At 40.8% G+C, this 22,627-nt stretch overlaps 1 protein-coding gene across 1 annotated transcript in view; it reads left to right on the top strand.

Annotated features, from left to right (window-relative positions):
* LOC126266650 (ES1 protein homolog, mitochondrial-like) overlaps positions 1 to 11,646 on the top strand; it is a 37,307-nt gene extending 25,661 nt beyond the window's left edge. The window contains exon 7 of the mRNA XM_049971042.1: positions 11,209 to 11,646. Within this exon, the coding sequence (XP_049826999.1) occupies positions 11,209 to 11,346 (138 nt within the window). The 3' untranslated portion in view covers positions 11,347 to 11,646. The remainder of the gene's footprint in view (positions 1 to 11,208) is intronic.
* The last annotated feature ends 10,981 nt before the right edge of the window (positions 11,647 to 22,627 follow it).

Below are 22,627 nucleotides of genomic sequence, written 5' to 3'. Positions count from 1 at the left end.
ATTAATATTGTAGAACAAAAGCAAACTGGTGCTTTTCATTTATTATAATGTTGTTCTACCAAGAACCGACGGAAGATTCTGTTAACATGCTAAACATTTATGATGTCCTCGAAGGAAGTGTTAGTATATTTATCATTTCATTAGTTGTATAATATCCACAGTAAGAAGTTCCATGAAGTGATTATTATTTGTGGGATTCCAGTGGATGAATGTGCCTGCAGGATTTACTTACTGAGCCAACTAAACATATAGTGTTTGGTTCAAAGTTACATGCTGTCCAATTTTTCCCATTAGTGTGCCAGAGTACAGAAGAAAATCTGTGGCTGACTCATTCTGTGATTTACTCGTTCTGTGATTTCATCCATCTCGCAGGTTGTGCTGTAGCGGAGAGGTGCAGAGAATTCCTAATGTACCCTGTCAAGTAACTAATTCCGAGGTGTTCCAATTTCTGGGGTTTCGCAACCTTCACAGGGTACTTCGCGATGGTGCTTTTGTGTACATTGATGGTTCTTGGACTAACTTTGGTGTTGGGTGTGTCTTCATCATTGATTCCAGCACTTTCCGGTATCAGTTTCCGGATCACTGCTCAGTATTTACAGCAGATGTCGTTGCCCTGTATCAGACCATGCAGTACATAGAGTAACACAAGGTTTTAAATTGTCATTTGCTCCGAATCTCTGTGCGCTTCGGACCTCTGTGCTGTACATTGTCCATCCCTTAGTGCTTTCACTTTCTCACTCTGGATGGAGTTACTGTGATATTTGTATGGGTCCCTGCTCGCACTGGTCCGATCGGCAACGAGGCTGCTGATGCCAAGGCTGCCGCCCTTGAATCTTAGCTCGCTAGTTCTTTCATTGCCTCAGATGATCTGTGTTGCCCTCTGTCTGCAGGTGGCATCACCACTGCAAGTTCTGCAGAATTAAATCTCTCCCAGTGGCTTGGCTGACCTCCTCTCGGCCCTCTTGCCGTGAGATAATTTTAGCTAGGTTGTGTATTAGGTACTGTCTTTTTAGCCGTCACCATTTGTTAAGTGGTGATCTCCCAGCACTTTGTGCTAATTGTTGTCAACCATTGACAGTGTGCTATTTCTTGATGAAATGCCCTTTATTTAGCCAATTAGAGTTGTTTGCCATCTGAGTCATTGGCCAATTTAGCGAACGACATGCGGGCTGTCGACCGCGTTTTCTTTTTTATCCTTTGTAGCAATATGGTGAAGAACATTTATTCTTTAGTTCAGGATGTCCATTGTCTCTATGGAGTATTTCGTGCACCTTCCTCCATGTCCATGTTTTTAGCCATCTTTCTTTCTGTCAATTGAGCTTAATGTGTAGTCATTCTTAACTCCTTTTTCGTCTTCGTGTTCGGCAGTTCTGACATGGACGCGTATGACCCTAGTTGTTCTTGCACCCTAAAACAAAACAAAAGAATTTCTGGGGTAGATTCTCTGCATCTAAGATGATGCTTTCTTTGTGTACTAGAGCTTTTAGTATCCCATTCCTCTGCACAGGGTGATGGCATCTGTTTCATGCAAGTGTAGGTCACTGTGCATTTTCTTCCAAAGAACACAATGGCCTGGGGTGCTGTCAGCTCCTCACTTGACCATAATGTCAAGGCACAGTAGTCTTCCTTCTACCCCTGTCTCCATAGTTATTTGATGTTGGAATGAATGGAATTCAGGTACACAAAGAAGTTGTGGAGTTTGTCCCTTCCATGGAGGGAAGCCCCAATAGTCAGCCCATTCCTGACCATGGTTGCAAATTTATACATGGAGCAGTTCTTCCTTGAAGCCCAGACATCATCCAAATGGAAACCCACTTGTTATTTTTTTTTTTCCACTATGTGGATGACACATTCATCAGCTTGCCTCATTAAAGGGACAAACTTCGATACGTCCTCACACATCTCAATTCCATTCATTTCAACATAAAATTAACTGTGGAGACTCAGTCAGAAGGAAGACTGCCATTCCTTGTGCCGCCACGAGATCAGCTCATCAGCACACCTGCTGATGGGACATAACTGATTGCCGAAGTATTGTGCCACTACGAGTCAGCAGTAACTCATTGACTGTTCAATCTACCAAGAACTAGATTATAAGGAATATTTTGGGTACTGTATCTTGCATGTTTTTTGTGAGTGGTCACTTTCCTAAGTTCAACTTTTTGAACCATTTCATTATTATATCCAGGTTTAGGAAAGTCTTACAACAGTGGCCATGTTTACAGCTTGTTTGTGTGAATGTGAGAGAGAATGAAAGAGAGTGGTTATGATTTTAACTGACTTAACATTCTCAGCACACCCAGCAAAACAGGCTTTTAATTGTGTCATATGCTCCAATTCTCTCACTGCCCTTCAGAGACTTTTGTGTGCTGTACACAGTCCATCCCTTAGTGCAATGTGTTCAAGAAAGTGTCCATTTGCTCACTGTTGGAGACACTGTGACATTCATGTGAGTTCCTGGTCATGTCGATCTAATGGGAAATGAGGCTTCTTACACTGCTGCCGAGGCTGCAGTCCTACCTCAATCTGCTAGCTCTTCCATCCCTTCAGATGTTCTCCATGTTGTCTGTCAGCAGGTGGTGTCAGTGTGGCATCACACGGGCCTTCTCTTCATGGGAACAAGCTCCGGGCAATTAAACGTCTCCCAGTGGTTTGGCCGACCTCAGTTTGGCCCTCTCACCATGACGCAATCATTTTAGCAAGATTTCTTATTGGGTATTGTTTTAGGTGTTGCCATTTGTTAAGTGGTGATCCCCCATTACTTTGTGCTCATTGTCGTCAACCTTTGGCGATTCACCATTTCCTGCCGAATACCCTTTGTTTACCCACTTACAATCTCGTGTATGTGTGCCATTTGAGTTATCGGCTGTTTTAGTGAAAGAAGTGTGGGCTGCCGTCTGCATTTTACTTTTATCCTTTGTAGCAATATGGTGAAAGACATTTAATCTTTGGTTCAGGGCCTCCGCTGTCTCACAGCTTTCCCTCCATCAACTGGGCTGAATGTATAGTCAGTTTTAAATTCTTTTATTTCTTGATGATCTAGGTCTATGACATGGGCACTTATGACCTTAGTTGTTTTTGTGCCCTAAAGCAAACAAAACAAAACATTAGCTATTGACCACAGCCTTCATAAAAAAAAAAAAAAAAAAAAAAGAGAAACATACACCAATTCATTTGCACAAGTAAGCACACCTCACGCACACATGACAGCTGTCTCTGGCAGCTTGGATCAGCCAGCATGTCACATGGAATGGAATCATCAATTCATCAATGTAGAGGGGGTGATGAAGGAAAATGGGTAGTAGTGTAAGGGGGGGGAGAACTGTCTGACGGAGTGTGCAGGGACTAGACTGCCAACAGACGTAGCATCAGAAGACTGTAGGGCAGGAAGATGGGGAGGGGGGAGGGGGGAGTGGACAGGGGAAGAGAGAAGCTTCAGGCCCCAGTTTGCAGCTGAGTTAGCCCCTGTTCTAACTATAACCTATCGTAGATTCCTTGAATAAAACACTGTGGCCAGTTCTTGGAAAAAAGGCACAGTCACACCTGTCTACAAGAAGGGTAGTGGAAGTGATCCACAGAATTATTGTCCAGTATCCTTGACATAAATTTGTTGTAGGATTTTAGAACACATCTGAGCTCATAGTGAGATATCTTGAACATAATGACACCCTCAGTGCCAGCCGGGATTGATTTTGAAAACATCAATAATGTGTAAGCCAACTTGCACTTTTCTCATATGACATACTGAATGCTTTGGCTCGGGGCAACCAGGTGTTTCTTGATTTCTGAAAAGCATTAGACTCGGTAACACACCTATGCTTATCGTCAAAAGAACGTTCATATGGGGTATCAAGTGAAATTTGTGACTGGATTGAGGACTTTGTGGTAGGGAGGACACAGCATGTTCTCTTGAATGGAGAGTGGTGGTCAGATGTAGAACTGACTTGGGTTTGCCCCAGGGAAGTGTGGTGGGACCCTTACTATTCATGTTGTACATTAATGACCTTGCAGACTACACTAATAGTCAAATCAGGCTTTTTGCAAATAGTGCAGTTGTCTGTAATGGCTTCTGTGAGGGAAGCTGCGTAAATATTAAGTCAGATCTTGATAGGACTTCAACATGGTGCAGAGATCGGTAACTTGCTCTGAATGTTCAGAAATGTAAAATTTTACACTTCACAAAATGAAAAAAACATAGTGAGTATAATATCAATGAGTCACTGTTGGAATTTGCCAACTCGTACAAATACCTAAGTGTAACACTTTGTAGGGGAATGAAATGGAATGATCACATAGGTTCACTCATGGGTAAAGTAGATGGTACACTTCAGCTTATTGGTAGAATACTGGGAAAGTGCAGTCAGTCTACAAAAGAGATTGCTTACAAATCACTCATGTTGGTTCTAGAATATTGCTCAAGTGTCGGGCCTGCACCAACTAGGAGTAACAGAGGATATTGAACGCATACAGAGAAAGGCAGCACAGATGGTCAGAGGTTTGTTTACTCCATGAGTGTGTCAGCGATACTGAAGGAATTGAACTGGCAGTCTCTTGAAGACAAATGTAAACTATCCTGAGAAAGTCTTTTAACAATGTTTCAAGAACTGGCTTTAAGTGGTTACTCTAGGTATGTACTACAGCCCCCTAAATATCACTCACATATGTACAATTAGGATAACATTAAAATAATTACACACACACACACACACACACACACACACACACACACACACACACACACACACACACACACACACACACAGAGAGAGAGAGAGAGAGAGAGAGAGAGAGAGAGAGAGAGAGAGGGTGGCAAAGAGGGTGGGAAATGAGAATAGGGAGGTGGTTATAGGACAGAGGGTGTGGAAACTGTTGGGTGGAGGATATGGGGTTTTTATGTTGCAATTAAAATGAAGCATGTTGTATTCAATTGCATGTTGTGCCGTAGGGTTGTCTACTTTGGTCTTGGCCACCATTATCAGTGGCCATTCATCCTGGTGAACAGCTGGTTGCTAGTCACATCAATATAAAAAGCTGTTCAATGATTGCAGCAGAGCTGGTAAATGACATGGCTGCTTTTACAGGTGGTCTGGCATCTGATGGGGTATGATAAGCCTGTTGCAGGACTTGAATAGGAAGGGCTGGATGGGTGGATTGGGCAGGTCTTGCACCTGGGTCTTTCACAGGGATATGATCCTTGTGGCCAATGTTTGAGATTGGGAGTGTCATAGGGATGGATTGGGATGTTGTGGAGGTTGGGTGGGTGACAGAAGACCACTTTAGGAGGTATGGGAAGGACATTGGGCAGGAGGTCCCTCATTTCAAGGCATGATACATAACAAAGCCCTGGTGAGGGATGTGGTTCAGTTGTTCCAGTCCAGGGTGGTATTGGGAGAAAGAAGGGGCTCTCCTGTGTGATGGGTTCTTGGGGGTGTTGAAAGGGTTAGGGGGTGTGAGGAGAAATGGCATGAGGCATCTGTTTGTGGACTAGGTCTGGGGATAGTGTTCCAGTGAAGGACTAGGTGAGACCCTTAGCATTCTGGGCAAGGAAGTTCTTGTCACTGCAGATCCACCATCACCACCTGGCCAGGCAACATGGGAGGGATTTTTTGGTGTGGAAGGGATGACAGCTGTCAGAATGCAGATTTTGGTACGCTAGTAAATGTTCTTCCTTGTTAAATAGATTTTAATAGTATGCCAGATTCAGCATAAAACTTCAAGGAGTGTGTACATTTTCCATACAGGGTGGTAGATAAAATGTAAAAGACAAAATACTCTGGCATCTGTGCAAATATCCTTACTGAACATATTTCTTCAGATCCTTTTAGTGATAAAGTCCTTTAACTTTCAGCGATTCAGGATAGGCCAGTAGGTAACTTTCGTCATGAGGTATTTGGATAATCTTATATGGACCAGTGAACATTAGTTGCCATTTCTTGTTTTTTCTTAATAAAAGATAAGATTTAGGTTGTGTTTTTAAGATTTTATCTCCAATTTTGAATTCTTGCATCTTTCCAGTTTCTTATAAGCTGTTTTTCTCATAGCAGCTGCTGAACTAAGAGCAACCAAAGCTTGCCTAATTCTTTCCTCACGTGACAATTTACTCTCTGTAAACTGGGGAAAGGGATTCACTCCCTCATTTCTCTCTGTTGTATCAAACATTAGTGAGGCTGGTGTCACAATACACTTTATGTTTACCATGAATATAGTAGATGAACTTTTTAAAGAACCAAATCATGGCTAATGCCTCTAATTCTGAGGCTGAATGTGATCTTTCACATTCCATGAGCACGTAGCTTGTAAAACTAATCACATTAATTTCAAATTTCCCCTTGACATCATCTTCCTGAAACAGGCACACCTCCAAACCAGAATAAGATGCGTCTGTCACAGTGTAGAACTTCTTTTGCATGTTGGGTAGCAAAAGTTATTCTAATTTACCAGTGCCTTTTTAATTCTGTTAAATGCCTCCAGACATTCATCAGACCAGTGCCATACCACATTCTTTCTCAATTTCAGAAAATCAGGATTGTTCGTAGACTGATTGGGCACAAACTTTCTGAAGAAAGAAGCATGGCCAAGAAACGTCTTTTTAACTGCTTCTTAGCTGAAGGAGGCGGAAAATTTTCTATGGCCCTAATCTTTTTGGGGTCTCGCAAAATTCCTGACTGTGAAATGATGTGCCCAAGGAATTTGATGTGGTTTCTTGCGAATTTAGATTTGTCCAAGTTGGCAGTAACTCCTTACTCTGAAAACTTACTGAGCACCCTGTGTAACAAACACAGGTGTACCTGTCGGGCAGCTGTTGTGATTAGCAAGTCATCCACATCCTGGTCTAACAGTTCAGGTCCTGAAACTGTATCTAGTGCTGAAATAAATATTCTGGCACTGACATTCAGATTGAAGGAAAGCACTCGAAATTGATATGATCTTCTGGCAAAGGTAAAAGCGGTGTATTTCCACGACTCTTCTGAGAGCGCCACTTGCCAGTATGAAGAGCAGAGGTCTACCGAAGACAGACGCAGAACTCCATGGAATTTCTGTAGCTGCTCCTCAAAAACATCTGGCCTGGTTCTTACCAGAGCAATTATTTTATTGATAGATCGTTCATCAAGAACAAGGCACAACCCTCTGCCTGCCTTGCCCACAGCTAATAATGGGCTGCTATATGACAAAAGTGAAGGCTCTATGACACGTAACTGTATCATCTTCTGGAGCTCCTGTTTGACAGCCTCCTTTTTGGGCTATGGCACAGAATAGGTTGCTTGGCAGTAAGTTTTATGTTGTATGACTTCCATCCAGTAAACATAATCTGTACTCACACCAGGCTTTAATGAAAATATCTGGATATGTTTGTCCAGTAACATACATAATTACATTTTCTGTTCATCTGATAAGGTTTCACTTCATTGGATTTGCATCATATGAGTGAAGAATCTGTTTCGTTTTACCCACTGTTTTTTATTCAGGAGCAAGCTTCATGTACTGTGAATGGTCTTGCACTCAGAGCACTCTATTCTTAATAATTTTTACTTGTATTCCTTGGCATAGACTGCTGGGTTTTGCTTTTGTCTTTATCAGATTCATAACAAACTCCTTACCTCCTACCTTTACATGGCAGTTCCCATGCGGGAAGTAGATATTTGCATCCTGTTCCCACATGTATTCCGTGGTTAAGAGACAGGACACAGTTAAATTTTTCATGACGAGAAACATGCATTGATCCATTCCGTTCGCAAATTCTACACCTATCCATTCCTGCAATGTAACAGTCTGGCTTCTGGCGCCAATAGCACCAGATACCACACAGTTTTGAACTGGCAAAGTTGGAATCTTTATAAACGTCTCTATTTTTCTAAAGAAATTAGCTTCTATCATGTTTACGCTTGCTCTGGTGTCAAAAATCAATGTCGTGGGAATACCTCCCACAACTGCTTGTATGTATTCTGAGGGACTTTTAATATTGGGTGTTCAAAAAGTCTCTCTGCAATGCCGTATGACCGTTAGCCACATGTGCCGTATGCCACAGTGAATATACCGAAATGAAACTCTGTGAAATACTAGTTATTAATTTATTGAATATTAATTTAAGGCTGAGATAAATAAAACAGTGAAATGTTGGGAGAGTCCACTTGAAGGGAAGTAACCCAGGTAGGCGAACAATCATATGGCACTGTGGAGAGACTTTTTGAACACCCCGTATTATTGTCTACCTCATTAAATAACATCTTGATGGATGTCAGTTTCGTTCTTATATCAGAGCATGTTTATCCATTGATTCAAACTATTGCCCCCTTTCCATTCCATTCCACGACTGGCGTCAGGGAGCTCGATTCAGTCACGTTTAGTTTGACACCCCGGATGTTGTCGTCTGTGGCGCTTCAATCATTTCAACTATCTGGACATCCTGTTTATAGTTATTCCTATTTTGGTTTACCGACGTACCTCGCTCTTGATTATTTTGTGACCAATGATTGTTGTGGCCTTAATTGCTATTATTGTTTTTGTCAGTTCCCATTTTGATAACTGCGATGGTACTGCTTATTATTTTATCTCTGCCTTTGAAAGAATGCCTGCGCATTTTGTGGACTGCCATTGTTGCCATTCTGATTTGTGTGACTGGTTTGCGATGTGCTGCCGTTACTCCATGACCTCCTGTTATGGCTATTATGATGGCAGAGTCCATTATTATTCACTGACTGAGCCATTGTTGCCAGTGCTGCTTTTCTCATCTTCTTGCATTAGGTGCGTGGTATCGAGCTGTGACAAAAAGTGTTAAAGGTCAAATCAGTGATTGTTATTAACTTTCACTTACGTGCACAGGCAACTTTGGCTTCAAGATGTGTAATACATCTTCGTGTGCTTGTCCCAATATCTCATTAAATTAATGTATTTTTAGAAATACTTCCTAAGTCCACCCTGCTTTGGGTTGTAAATTTATGGGCTGATGAAGACCAGTTTTCTAAGGCATTCTTATATGCCCACTGACCAGTATTTAGCAAGACAAGCCTTTTCAAATTGTTCAGTGTATACAGTTATCTGTGGCTTTGGTATTCAATAAAGCACCTTCTCCTTGTATATGTGAGGCAATGAATTGTATTCTCTGCCTCTCATTCCATGACCTGGGCAGTACGTTGCGGAATGGATGTATAAAAACTGTGGGATGGACTTATCTTTTGTCTGGGATAAAGACCTGAAATTGCCTGTTTTAACAGGCTTTCTTCCTGAAAGATCCCTGTTGAGGTTGCATATGTCCCCATCTCATCGCGTGATTGCTGTACAGCAGGGTTCACAGGATGATATGCTTCAAAGTATGTCCCTGAGCTTTGTGGACCTGCAATGTATGCATACTGCATTTCCGTATCGATAGTTGTTGCTTCATGTGACGGCTGTGGCATTGTTTCTGCCACACGGCGCACGTTTTTCACCTGTGACAAAACTTTCATCATGCCACTGTGGAAGGTTGTGATGTATCATGTACTTTGTGGTCTATTTTCGAGCTGAGCGTTTGTTTTGCCATGCCAAGTTTGGCCATCGCTTTGCTCCCAGTGCATTGTATTGGGCCTTTCCACTTCATATTTATTTTATCGGCGAGCATTTTGTCTTTCTGCTCAAGACACTGGGCGAATTCAGTATTTAATTCTTCACTTTGCTCATCTAGCCTGGTTTTCAACACTACTTCTTCTATTTCTATGGACAGGCTATAGACACATTACATTAATTCACGCATCATGTCTTCCATTGTCCTTTGTATTGTTTCCACGCCTTTTGATAGTTTGGAAATGGTTTCTAGTAAATCCTTTTAGGCCTCTTTTAGGCTGGTAATTTCGGATGCTATTGTTCCTAAACCAGTGTTTAATTGTTTTTACTAATTCTTCATTTAGCGGAGTGGAAATTTGAATGACTAACTGCTTGTCATGTTCAGTCAAGGTATTATTTATTTGAGATGTCAGCACTGCATCTCTCTCAGTAAGAGTTGTATTTATGTGTGTAGCAAATACTTTTATTGAATAATACAGAAAAGGGCTCGAAGACAGGAGGAGGTATTTGCTCAGCACTTCCAATTGATTGTGCCTGCGTATTAGCTTCTGCCTCCAAATTTTGAGTATTGGATTCTGCCCCTGTCAGAACAGTACTATTGGTACTGCAATCGATGTTATTTTCAGAAACACTATCATGTGTGGAATCCATGTTTTCCTGTTTATTTATCTTTGTCATAACACAAATTGAAAATATACTTTGAAATAAAATCTCTTGCCAACACACTGAATAATTGGCAGAAACTGACTAGTACTAATTGTTGTGTTACTAAAATGACAAGATGGATACTTCTAACCAAAACAATCCACTATTACTCGTTTTCATCTTGCTTGTGCGCAGCACAAAAGTAGCCATCATAGTATAGCACTAAGCAATGATGCCAACTGCAACTACGAAGTTGCAAACCATGCAAAATGCAGAAAATCCGAAATTTACCATGAATTAAATGAGCTGTGTGTTGCAAACTACAAAAGGAGAGGCAACTGGTAACATGTTGATAACCATATCTTTTTTTCCATGTTGCTGCTTGTAGTTTGCTTTAATTCCATTACATCAGTTAATTTCATTTATGTTTCGTGTAGATGTCATCATTTTTTCTTGTCTCTAACAATACAGTTGATTCATGACAAATAGAACAAACAATCATCAATTAACATTGTACAAATTGTTGTTCAAGTGCCTTGTTTGGCACCAATATAATATTACTGATATTTTTAAAAAGTAGTATTATATTTATCACTTTTGCTGGTGGCAAAGCTCCTGAAATAATAGAATGGTGCATAGAAAAATTTTGACCAACATCCACTTTCTTAGCTCTTATCTCGGTGTTTTATCGTGTTGCACTCCTCCTCTCTTTGCATAAGTCTTACTTGTTGACTTATTCAGTTGTTTTTTTTTCTGTTATCTTCAGGCTCAGAAATGAGAATTTGCTATCTGAGGTACACTTCATTTTGTACATTTGTCATTTGTGAGATCATGACTGGATTCAGTCAGCCTGCCTTTCATCTCTCTCTCTCTCTCTCTCTCTCTCTCTCTCTCTCTCTCTCTCTCCCCCTTTCATATTTTCTTTTTAAAATTTTATGCAGTGTTTGCATTGCGATTCATTTTGTATCACTAACTACACTCAATTTAAAATTTGTCATGTGACATACTTGAATCCTTCTGTTTCAGAATGTTACTGATGCCTGTGTTGATGAGAAGAATTTGATAGTAACAACGCCTGCTTTTATGTACAATGGAAAATTCCATGAAATACATGATGGAATTGGTGTCATGATTCAAAAGTTACTATCATTAATTAAGAAATGATTGGTATTGTTAAATCTAAAAAAATTGAATCTAATGTTAAATAATAATTTTGCTCATGAAATTATGGTGGTGATATGTGTAGTGTGAAGACTGTTTTTATATTTTGTACTGAGAGGTGTGAGAGGTATGGCACTGATTCTTTTGTAATCCACTAATAAGTCCTGCGACACCTTGGTGCTCATTCCAACAAACAATGTAATGAGAAAAACAACTGATTCTCAATCTCCTAAGTTTATTAGTTTGTGTTGGTTAAATATTTTGCTTTTAAAAATGAAAATAAATTATCTTCCTCAGCAAAAAGTGTTTTTTGTTAACAATCCTCAAGATTTATGAAACTGCAGTTTGTATACAACCTGGCCTCGGGAATTAGAGTAATCTGTAAATTTCTGGAGAGATGTGGTATAATTATTTGGAATTATATGGACTTAATAAGGGGTTTTGATAGAATGTGGCTTGTATGATTTAATGTGCAGTGTGACTGCAAGAAAGTCAGAAAGCAGAGTCAGTCCGATATTGAGTTTATATACCAATAAAAAGTTACAAATTCATGTAGACATACATTTTGTGGCCTGGTTACTAACACACAGGAAACAGTTTGAAATTGTATGTGGGGTCATTACTAAGTTGTTAAAGTATGCCAGAGTTTTGAAATCGACACATTTAGCGCATGAGCAGTTGGTGTTTTGTATTTCTATTATGTAGGTTCCAGTTCTTGGATATTCTTTTATTTCTCCTGCAGAGAAAATGAAGACAGAAGTGTTCTTGTTTCTCTTGTTAGTCATTTATTGTAATGTTTCCTTCACTGGTTCAGCGCCTTAAACAATAGCACATGAGTAATTCTGAATGCAGTGGGCCAAAATTAACTGGATTCCATATCTTCCGTGGCAATTACGAGCCCACTGCATACAATTCTGTTCATTGCATATGAAAATGGTTGTCGATAGTAGGTTAATCTGGAGCGTGAAGATGACACCATGTGGTGTTGAAACTGGTAGCATGTATTAAAAAGAATAAACAATGGTGGACTCAAATACAGCTGCTGTTTTTGTTATTTGATTCAAGTACCATGTGTTGGGCTGCAGTCCCACTTTCCTTCATAGATTCGATAGGATGTAGTGGTGGTTGTAGCAGTTCTTCGAGAAAACTGTAGGTTTGGCAACTCCACTGCCCAACTCCCTTGGTGAGTGTTCATGAGCTCTGTGACTACTGTGTTGGGGGAGCTGTCTTGTTGTGAGAGGGATGGAGGCCAGCAAGTATAAATCTCTGTGCATTCATTTACAGCAAATGCTGTGATCTAATGTGACATCCACTCTTGGCATATCCAGTAAAGGAAGCTGGTTCAGTTCCTGGCTATGTACTTCCCTCTCCACCTCACAAGTGGACTCTGCTCTGTCACCAAGGGCTCAAGGTGAACAGTAGGAAGGTGGTGATATATAAGATGGTGTCAGAGATGTGAATTATGTGAAACATGTATATTTGAAATGCAGATACAAAATGCAAAATACCTCTCTCTGTTATTGCATTTGAAATATTATTTTTGAAAAAAAAGCGTTTTCTATTTTATGTAAAATACTTAAACTATAGATGTTTTGTATTTGTAAAATACAAAATGATGCTCTTGATTTTTTATTTAATACTTCCCATTTAATGAGTCATTTGTTTGAACAAAAATAGTTCCACAACAAATACAGATGGTGTATTATGCGACTGTTACTGTAACTGTTAGAAATGGCAGTAAGACTTGAGTACATCCTCGCGGGATTACCCGAGCGGTCTAAGGCACTGCAGACATGGACTGTGCGGCTGATCCCGGTAGAGGTTTGAGTCCTCCCTTGGGCATGGGTGTGTGTGTTTGTCCTTAGGATAATTTAGGTTAAGTAGTGTGTAAGCTTAGGGACTGATGACCTTAGCAGTTAAGTCCCATAAGATTTCACACACATTTGAATTTGAACATTTTGAACTTGAGTACACAGTATATGTTTATCATTATTGTTTGTTTAATTTAAAACATACCTAAATCATCTGACAATGACCAGTGGTCTCAAAATAAAGTGAAGGAGGGAGGGAGTGTGATCACTATTGCATATTTGTCAGATGATGAATTTACTCAAGGGCAACACAAAAAACTTCATTAAATGTGACAGCGATGACTATACCTTTGTAAACAGTGTCTATATCTATGTAGTGTCAGTGTCGCCCTAACCGCTGTCTGCTTCACGTCTGCTGTGCAGCGAGCTACGTTAGTTTAAATATTAACTGTATTTTTCTTACTTGTCATTTCTTCTTCCGTGTGTTTTTGCTTTTAGGAAGCTTTAATTGTCGAGTGCTATTAATGGTGTTCCATAGATTTCGTGTTTGTTTTGAATACAGTCAGAGTGAGTCCCTTTAGTGAGCCATAGTGCCAGTAGTGCTAGTGTTTGTTTTCAATACAGTGCAGAGACAGGTAGTGCTATTTTCATTGTTTTCTACAAGAAGTGGTTAGCAATCACAGTTTAGTCAATAATCATCTGCCTTTAGTGAATTAGCAGTCTAGTTAAAAGTTGATTAAGTTTCTTCAGTAAATTGATTCCTTATGATGGATAGGATGTGTGACTGCTGTGTACGGACGCAGGAGGAGCTGGCCACTCTTCGCGAACAGCTGAGTGTGTTGATGGCTACGGTCAGCCGTCTTCAGGCTGCTGCCTTGGAGTGTTGCGGCAGTGGGGAGTCTGGTGCATTGCAAGGTACATTCTCACGTGTTACATGCTTCACCCACTGTCCCTGCTGTCGAGACATCTTCGCGGGTACCGGGTGCGCTTGAGCCACCCTCTCCCCAAGGGGAGTGGCGGGTTCAGCGACGTTCGCGGCGCACGAAGCGGAGGGTAGATGTGGAGGCTGGCCGTGTGGCATCGTCCGCTCTGCCTGTGAGTGGACATGTGGCTGCTCCTTCAGCAAGGTCCGAGCAGGCACACGGGGGGAGGGGTTTATTAGTTATTGGGAGCTCCAACGTTAGGCAGGTGATGAAACCCCTTAGGGAAATAGCGGAAAGGTCGGGGAAGAAGGCCAGTGTTCACTCTGTCTGCTTGGGGGGGGGGGGGGGCTCTCATCCGAGATGTGGAGAAGGCTCTACCAGCGGCGATAGAGAGCACTGGGTGCACCCGACTGCAAATTGTTGCTCATGTCGGCACCAATGACTCCTGCCGTCTGAGTTCAGAGGTCATCCTCAGTTCGTACAGGCGGTTGGCGGAATTGGTGAAGGCGGAAAACCTCGCTCCCGGGGTGGAATCGGAGCTAACTATTTGTAGTATCTTTCCCAGAACCGATCGCGGTCTTCTGGTTTGGAGCCGAGTGGAAGGCTTAAACCAGAGGCTCAGACGATTCTGCGGAGAGCTGGGGTGCAAATTTCTCGACCTCCGCTATCGGGTGGAGAAATGTAGGGTCCCCCTGAACAGGTCAGGCGTGCACTACACGCCGGAAGCGGCTATAAGTGTACCGGAGTACGTGTGGAGTGCACATGGGGGTTTTTTAGGTTAGAGAATTCCCTCCCTAGGCCCGACAAGACGCCTCCTGAGACGCGGCAAGTTAGGAGTAGGCAAAATGCAACAGGGAATAACAATATTAATGTGCTAATAGTAAACTGCAGGAGCGTCTATAGAAAGGTCCCAGAACTGCTCTCATTAATAAACGGTCACAACGCCCATATAGTACTAGGGACAGAAAGTTGGCTGAAACCAGACGTAAACAGTAATGAAATCCTAAACTCAGATTAGAATATATACCGCAGAGACAGGCTGGACAGTGAAGGGGGAGGCATGTTTATAGCGATAAGAAGTGCAATAGTATCGAAGGAAATTGACGGAGATCCGAATTGTGAAATGATTTGGGTGCAGGTCACGGTTAAAGCAGGCTCAGACATGGTAATTGGATGTTTCTATAGGCCCCCGGGCTCAGCAGCTGTTGTGGCTCAGCACCTGAAGAATAATTTGGAAAATATTTAGAGTTGATTTTCCCACCATGTTACAGTTCTGGGTGGAGATTTTAATTTGCCGGATATAGACTGGGAGACTCAAACATTCATAACGGGTGGCAGGGTCAAAGAATCCAGTGAATTTTTTTTAAGTGCTTTATCTGAAAACTACCTTGAGCAGCTAAACAGAGAACCGACTCGTGGCGATAACATATTAGACCTTCTGGTGACACAGACCCGAACTATTTGACTCAGTTAATGCAGAACAGGGAATCAGCGATCATAAAGTGGTTACTGCATCGATGATTTCAGCCGTAAATAGAAATATTAAAAAAGGTAGGAAGATTTTTCTGTTTAGCAAAAGTGACAAAAAGCAGATTACAGAGTACCTGACGGCTCAACACAAAAGTTTTGTCTCAAGTACAGGTAGTGTTGAGTGTCAGTGGACAAAGTTCAAAACCATCGTATAATAGGCGTTAGATGAGTATATACCAAGCAAGATCGTAAGAGAAGGAAAAGAGCTACCGTGGTACAACAACGGAGTTAGAAAACTGCTGCGGAAGCAAAGGGAACTTCACAGCAAACATAAACATAGCCAAAGCCTTGCAGACAAACAAAAATTACGCAAAGCGAAATGTAGTGTGAGGAGGGCTATGCGAGAGGTGTTCAATGAATTCGGAAGTAAAGTTCTATGTACTGACTTGGAAGAAAATCCTAAGAAATTTTGGTCCTATGTCAAAGCGGTAGGTGGATCAAAACAAAATGTCCAGACACTCTGTGACCAAAATGGTACTGAAACAGAGGATGACAGACTAAAGGCCGAAATACTAAATGTCTTCTTCCAAAGCTGTTTCACAGAGGAAGACTGCACTGTAGTTCCTTCTCTAGATTGTCGCACAGATGACAAAATTGTAGATATCGAAATAGACGACAGGGGGATAGAGAAACAATTAAAATTCCTCAAAAGAGGAAAGGCCGCTGGACATGATGGGATACCAGTTCAATTTTACACAGAGTATGCAAAGGAACTTGTCCCCCTTCTTGCAGTGGTGTACCGTAGGTCTCCAGAAGAGCAAAGCGTTCCAAAGGATTGGAAAAGGGCACAGGTCATCCCCGTTTTCAAGAAGGGGCGTCGAACAGATGTGCAGAACTATAGACCTATATCTCTAACGTCGATCAGTTGTAGAAATTTGGAACACGTATTATGTTCGAGTATAATGACTTTTCTGGAGACTAAAAATCTAGTCTGTAGGTATCAGCATGGGTTTCGAAAAAGACGGTCGTGTGAAACGCAGCTCGCGCTATTCGTCCACTAGACTCAGAGGGCCATGGACACGGGTTCACAGGTAGATGCTGTGTTTCTTGACTTCCGCAAGGCATTTGACACAGTTCTCCACAGTCGTTTAATGAACAAAGTAAGAGCATATGGACTATCAGACCAATTGTGTGATTGGATTGAAGAGTTCCTAGATAACAGAACGCAGCATGTCATTCTCAATGGAGAGAAGTCTTCCGAAGTAAGAGTGATTTCAGGTGTGCCACAGGGAGTGTCATAGGACCGTTGCTATTCACAATATACATAAATGACCTTGTGGATGATATCGGAAGTTCACTGAGGCTTTTTGCAGATGATGCTGTGGTGTATCGAGAGATTGCAACAATGGAAAATTGTACTGAAATGCAGGAGGATCTGCAGCGAATTGACGCATGGTGCAGAGAATGGCAATTGAATCTCAATGTAGACAAGTGTAATGTGCTGCAAATACATTGAAAGATAGATCCCTTATCATTTAGCTACAAAATAGCAGGTCAGCAACTGGAAGCAGTTAATTCCATAAATTATCTGGGAGTAAGCATTAGGAGTGATATAAAATGGAATGATCATATAAAGCAGAAGCCAGACTGAGGTTCATTGGAAGCGTCCTAAGGAAATGCAATCCGAAAACAAAGGAAGTAGGTTACAGTACGCTTGTTCGCCCACTGCTTGAATACTGCTCAGCAGTGTGGGATCCGTACCAGATAGGGTTGATAAGAGATAGAGAAGATCCAACAGAGAGCAGCGTACTTAGTTACAGGATCATTTAGTAATCGCGAAAGCATTACGGAGATGATAGATAATCTCCAGTGGAAGAGTCTGCAGCAGAGAAGCTCAGTAGCTTTTGTTGAAGTTTCGAGAACATACCTTCACTTAAGAGTCAAACAGTGTATTGCTCCCTCCTTCGTATATCTTGTAAAGAGACCATGAGGATAAAATCAGAGAGATTAGAGCCCATACAGAAGCATACCAACAATCCTTGTTTCCACAAACAATACGAGACTGGAATAGAAGGGAGAACCTATAGAGGTACTCAGGGTACCCTCCGCCACACATCGTCAGGTGGCTTGCGAAGTATGGATGTAGATGTAGATGTAGATGTAGATGTAGATGTACTTGTAAAGTTGTGTTTTCTTTTCTTCGGCAAGATTGTTATTGATAATTTTGCTGCTATTGTTGTACTAAAAATGTCTATTCAGCACTACATTGTAAGCACAGACGATGATTTGACTGTGGAGATAGTTTGTTTCTTAAGTGATTTTGTTCAGTTTTCTTTATTTGCTGGATCTAAATAAATGAAATATAATTAAAATATTATTGTTATATTGTTTTTAAGTAAACATCAGCTTGTTAAACAGTTATATACTTACCTCTGTTAATCGAATCTAAAATAAAATTCAAATATTATTGACTTTTGTTTGGTAACTTGTAAAGTGATATTAAAAATTTTTAATTTACATCAGTTGGAATACCTGATGTTGCCTGGAAGTCTATATTTTATGGACTGTTTAATGTACCATAAGAGTTTCTGAAGTTCAGTCTGAAGTTCAGTATTATAGCACTCTCGGGTCTTGTCTGTCTACAGTTCATACACGACAAGAAATCACCTTGCCCCCTAGTTCTTTGCGTGCCCTGTTGGCTCAGTTTGGAACATTTAGTATTGATTGTCTTTGGCTTTCAAGTGACGCTGAAGTCAGACTGATGGTAGTGGACCTTTAATAGCAACTCTTCTTCTATTCATTGTGTTGAATTACAGCAGCTTTAATTTAGTTTTACAGTCTGTGCTACAAATAACTACCACATTTGAAGATGACAGTTGAGTAATGCACTTTCTTGGACAGTTGCTGCTTCCAGGTCTAATGTATACCACAGCTGTTGACCACTACAAGACACATGCACTTATAAGTTGGCAGTACATGAGTAAATACACTTCCTCACACTGGCCTTCATCCCGTAGCTGCCTGTCAACCTGAGGGGACTTTTTTCTATGTGCGAACGGTAATCCATATTGAGCTCGAGCACCAGACTTCCCTTGGAAGTTGCCTGTGATTTCATGTCTGTTCTCACTGCCAATCCTTGCATTCTACAGTGTTTGTTACAAAGTACAGTATATGGGCTGTGCGGCACAAAAACCAAATTGTCAGTACTGCACTACACATTGTCCCTCCAAGCCCACTACACACTGCTGCCTGGTCCAAAGATACTCCTCTCCACTCCTCTCCCCCCTCCCCCTTCTCTCTTCCTCCACACACCCCCTCCTCTCTCTCTCTCTCTCTCTCTCTCTCTCTCTCACACACACACACACACACACACACACACACACACACACACACACACACACACAAATGTTATTTCAGACACACAATTAATAACTTCTGTGTGTAGGAAATCATTAGGTTGCAGATTAAGTAGTCTCTCTCTAATCCATAATTAGTGAATTCCAGCTCCAAGTTCCACTCTGTAAAAGTCTCTGTACTTCATGCCAGCTCTCACTGCCACTAGTTCTTGTGATGGTACCAAGCATTGGAATGAAAGCGTCTTTAAAATGTGCTTTCGCGATACTTTGTACTTGCTCCATGTGATATTTCTCTCATAGCAGCTGATCTGCCTGAGGGTTTCACGAGCTGCTGTTTGTCTCACCACAAGTCTCCCCCCCTCTTCCCCCCCTTTTCCCCCCACCCCCCCCACCCCCCACCCCCGGCTCGCCAATCCTCCCACCAGATGTCACTGTGCTCTCTCCCTCCTTCCTGCAAGTCCCACTGAATAAAGTTCATTGAGGATAGGACACACTGTAGTCTCTCTCCTGTGTGGGAGATGTCACTATTAGGCTGCATCTGACACAAAGAATAACCCACACAGAAACACCACAGTGAAATTTATTCTGGCTAAAATGTATTATTTAAGGTGGATTCATTAAATGCAAAACAGAACTCAGCTGAGTTCATATTATAATTATATTCAAGATCTACCCACATTCGAGGATACTCATAATGAAACTTTAAGGACACTCGGATCAGCAGCTTTGAATGATACTGAAATGTAATTTCTTAACGAATACATAGTCTGTTCAAAACCTATAACTGAAAGCATCTGAAATTTAGAAGGGAGTAAGGTACCCACTATGGATGTCTTCTGCCAAAACTGACAGTGCTAAGAAGCTTGCAAATGTAGAACCCTACATATTGTTATGTGTTCATAGGATTTGTTAAAGAAAGTCTTGATAGGTGTTTTGAGAGATTATGTAAATTAGAGGAACCAAAACCAGAGGATGTGTGCTACTATCCATATCATATACTTTCTTATAGCTGAAATGGGTATTGAACAGAATCAGAGAATACATTAAAGAACTGTTTATTTAAGAAGTGTGGAAGATGAGGCATAAAGAAGATTGGAAGAACTTACAACATTCTGATTAGAAAAAGGTGTTGAATCTTACATGTCTGTTGATGACTGATTCTTCTGTATCCAGTGATAGTGCTCACACTGCAGTAGATCTGGCAACACTACATTACTTAAAAGATAATGACAATTAGTTTTGATTCCTTGAACAGATATCCACATGGGGGGGGGGAAACACCCTACATATACTTGTTTACCAAAACTGGAATGGTTTTAGCTCAGGTGACACACACACACACACACACACACACACACACACACACACACACACACACACACACACACACAAATTGTTAAAACTCATGCTTTCCAAATTTTAAATAATTGATGGTTTAGTGTAAAGAGAGGGAATGAAATACGAACTGGTGATGTGTCCCATCTCTCTTCAGATTTGAAGTTTTGACTCTCATATTTTCCTAAAGAATCATCCATTACAGCGTTTTCTTCTTATCCATTTGACAGGAGTATACAAAATCATGAAACCTTCAGAAATTCAAGTCTTTTTTTTTATTTATGTATTATGTCAGCCCCAATCCAGTAACTTCATTTTTTTTGTTTGTAAGTAAAAGTCACAACATTTGTATTTGTTGGTCACATTCTTCAGTGGTGTTCATAGCCTTAAGTGCATCATTGCACTCGTGACACACAATTCTGGAAGCTATTGTCACACTTTCGTCATTATTATTTAGTGCAATGTAACAGACATGAAACTACTTATTTATGTTTAGTAGGGTTTCTGCTACAATACTTCTTTGCAAAGTAAGTGAATTCTTGATATGTTGTTTTTGTGGTTTAGGCCAAATTCTTAAGTGTATTTTTCTGACTCAAATTTTATTTCCTTCTGCAGAAGACTTCAGAGGAGATACATGGTTACCGTATTTACTCAAATCTAAGCCGCACTCTAATCTAAGCTGCACACAAAAAATGAGACTTGAAATAAAAGGAGGGGGGGGGGGGGGGGGGAATTTCACGAATCTAAGCCGCACGTGAAATTTAAGACTCAAAATTCAAGGGGAGAGAGAAGTTTTAGGCCGCACCTCCAAATCGAAACAAAGTTGGTTCATTGTAATATGAGACACAATTTAGGTTTAATGAATGGCGATACAGCTACAGTAGTTTGGTTTGAGTCGTAAGCTTTACCAGGTAGCCATTGTTATGCGTCAGGCGCTACACCTGTATTTATACGGGTACCCTTCCTTTTTCACGTGCTTCGTCTGGTTTGAATCAATTGCTTATTTTGCTTTGATCTGATAAGTGCTGCTTTCTTTGTTATAGGTGTTTACTTCACTCTAAGCTGAAAATGCATTACTGTACTGTGTCATGCATTGTTTGTCGCATTCTGATAGTGTGAGTTTACGACCTGTCGCCGCTTTCGGCATGGCTTGCTTTTGTGCGTGCTACCGCTGCTTACAATTTTTAAAAAAAGATAGGAATCATTTCATTAGTGAAACAATGGCAAGAGACTGGTATTTGTTGTTACTTACACTGCTGCTTTCTTTGATAATGATCAACAAGAACCAAATAATAGACTGCGTATGATAGAACATGTTCTGAACGAGAGTTAGGCGAAAATTTTTCTCCATTTGAAAATCTTTGCGGCCACTTCTTTAGTACATCAAATTCTGCACAGAAATTAGAGTCATCTTAGATTTAAAAACCTAGTCAGTTGCCATGCTTCATTTCTGACTGTATCACTAGTAGGCATAAGAATAATACGAATATAAACATGACACAATACGTATATTCTTCCGTGTTTGCTGTTGTCTCACTCTAGTTTCGTATTTTATTAGGCAGACAGGATTTAAATGAGATAGCAGCAAACATGAAAGTATACATGGCAAAATTTTTATATTTGTATTATTCTTACGGTGAAGAGAATACTGCATGTGATTTACATTTCATCAGGTTCCTATTAGCAACCAGCTCTTCTCAGGTAGGAAAAAATTCAGAACGTAGAGTTGGCTATATTGACAAACATCCCAAACAGTCTTGCCAGTCGGATTTTCATAGTACATTGAATTTCTGCTACATTTGAAGATGAACAATACGGAATTTGTATTCACTTCATTGGATAATGTATGAAAATGCAGTGGTCGAAACTCGGGGCGGAGAAAAAAAAGCTCATTTTCCACTCTTTTTTTTTTTTTTTTTTTTTTTTTTTTTTTTTTTTTTTTTTTTTTTTTTTTTAAATGACGCAGAGGTTTTGGCGCCAGTATTTATCTTTGTGCCAACAAAGCATGCCTGCTTAGCGCTACATACAGGGAGTTACAAAAAGGTATGGCCAAACTTTCAGGAAACATTCATCACACACAAATAAAGAAAAGATGTTATGTGGACATGTGTCCAGAAACGCTTAATTTCCATGTTAGAGCTCATTTTAGTTCCGTCAGTATGTACTGTACTTCCTCAATTCATCGCCTATTGGCCCAATCGAAGGAAGGTAATGTTGACTTCGGTTCTTGTGTTGACATGCGACTTATTGCCCTACAGTACTAGCATCAAGCACATCAGTACATAGCATCAACAGGTTAGTGTTCATCACGAACGTGGTTTTTTGCGGTCAGTGCAATGTTTAGCAATGCAGAGTTGGCAGATGCCTATTTGATGTAAGGATTAGCATG

Source organism: Schistocerca gregaria, chromosome 4 (assembly GCF_023897955.1).
Source record: "Schistocerca gregaria isolate iqSchGreg1 chromosome 4, iqSchGreg1.2, whole genome shotgun sequence".
Lineage (NCBI taxonomy): Eukaryota > Metazoa > Arthropoda > Insecta > Orthoptera > Acrididae > Schistocerca > Schistocerca gregaria.
Note: the sequence above shows the minus strand (reverse complement) of the source record. Positions and strands in the feature narration are given on the sequence as shown.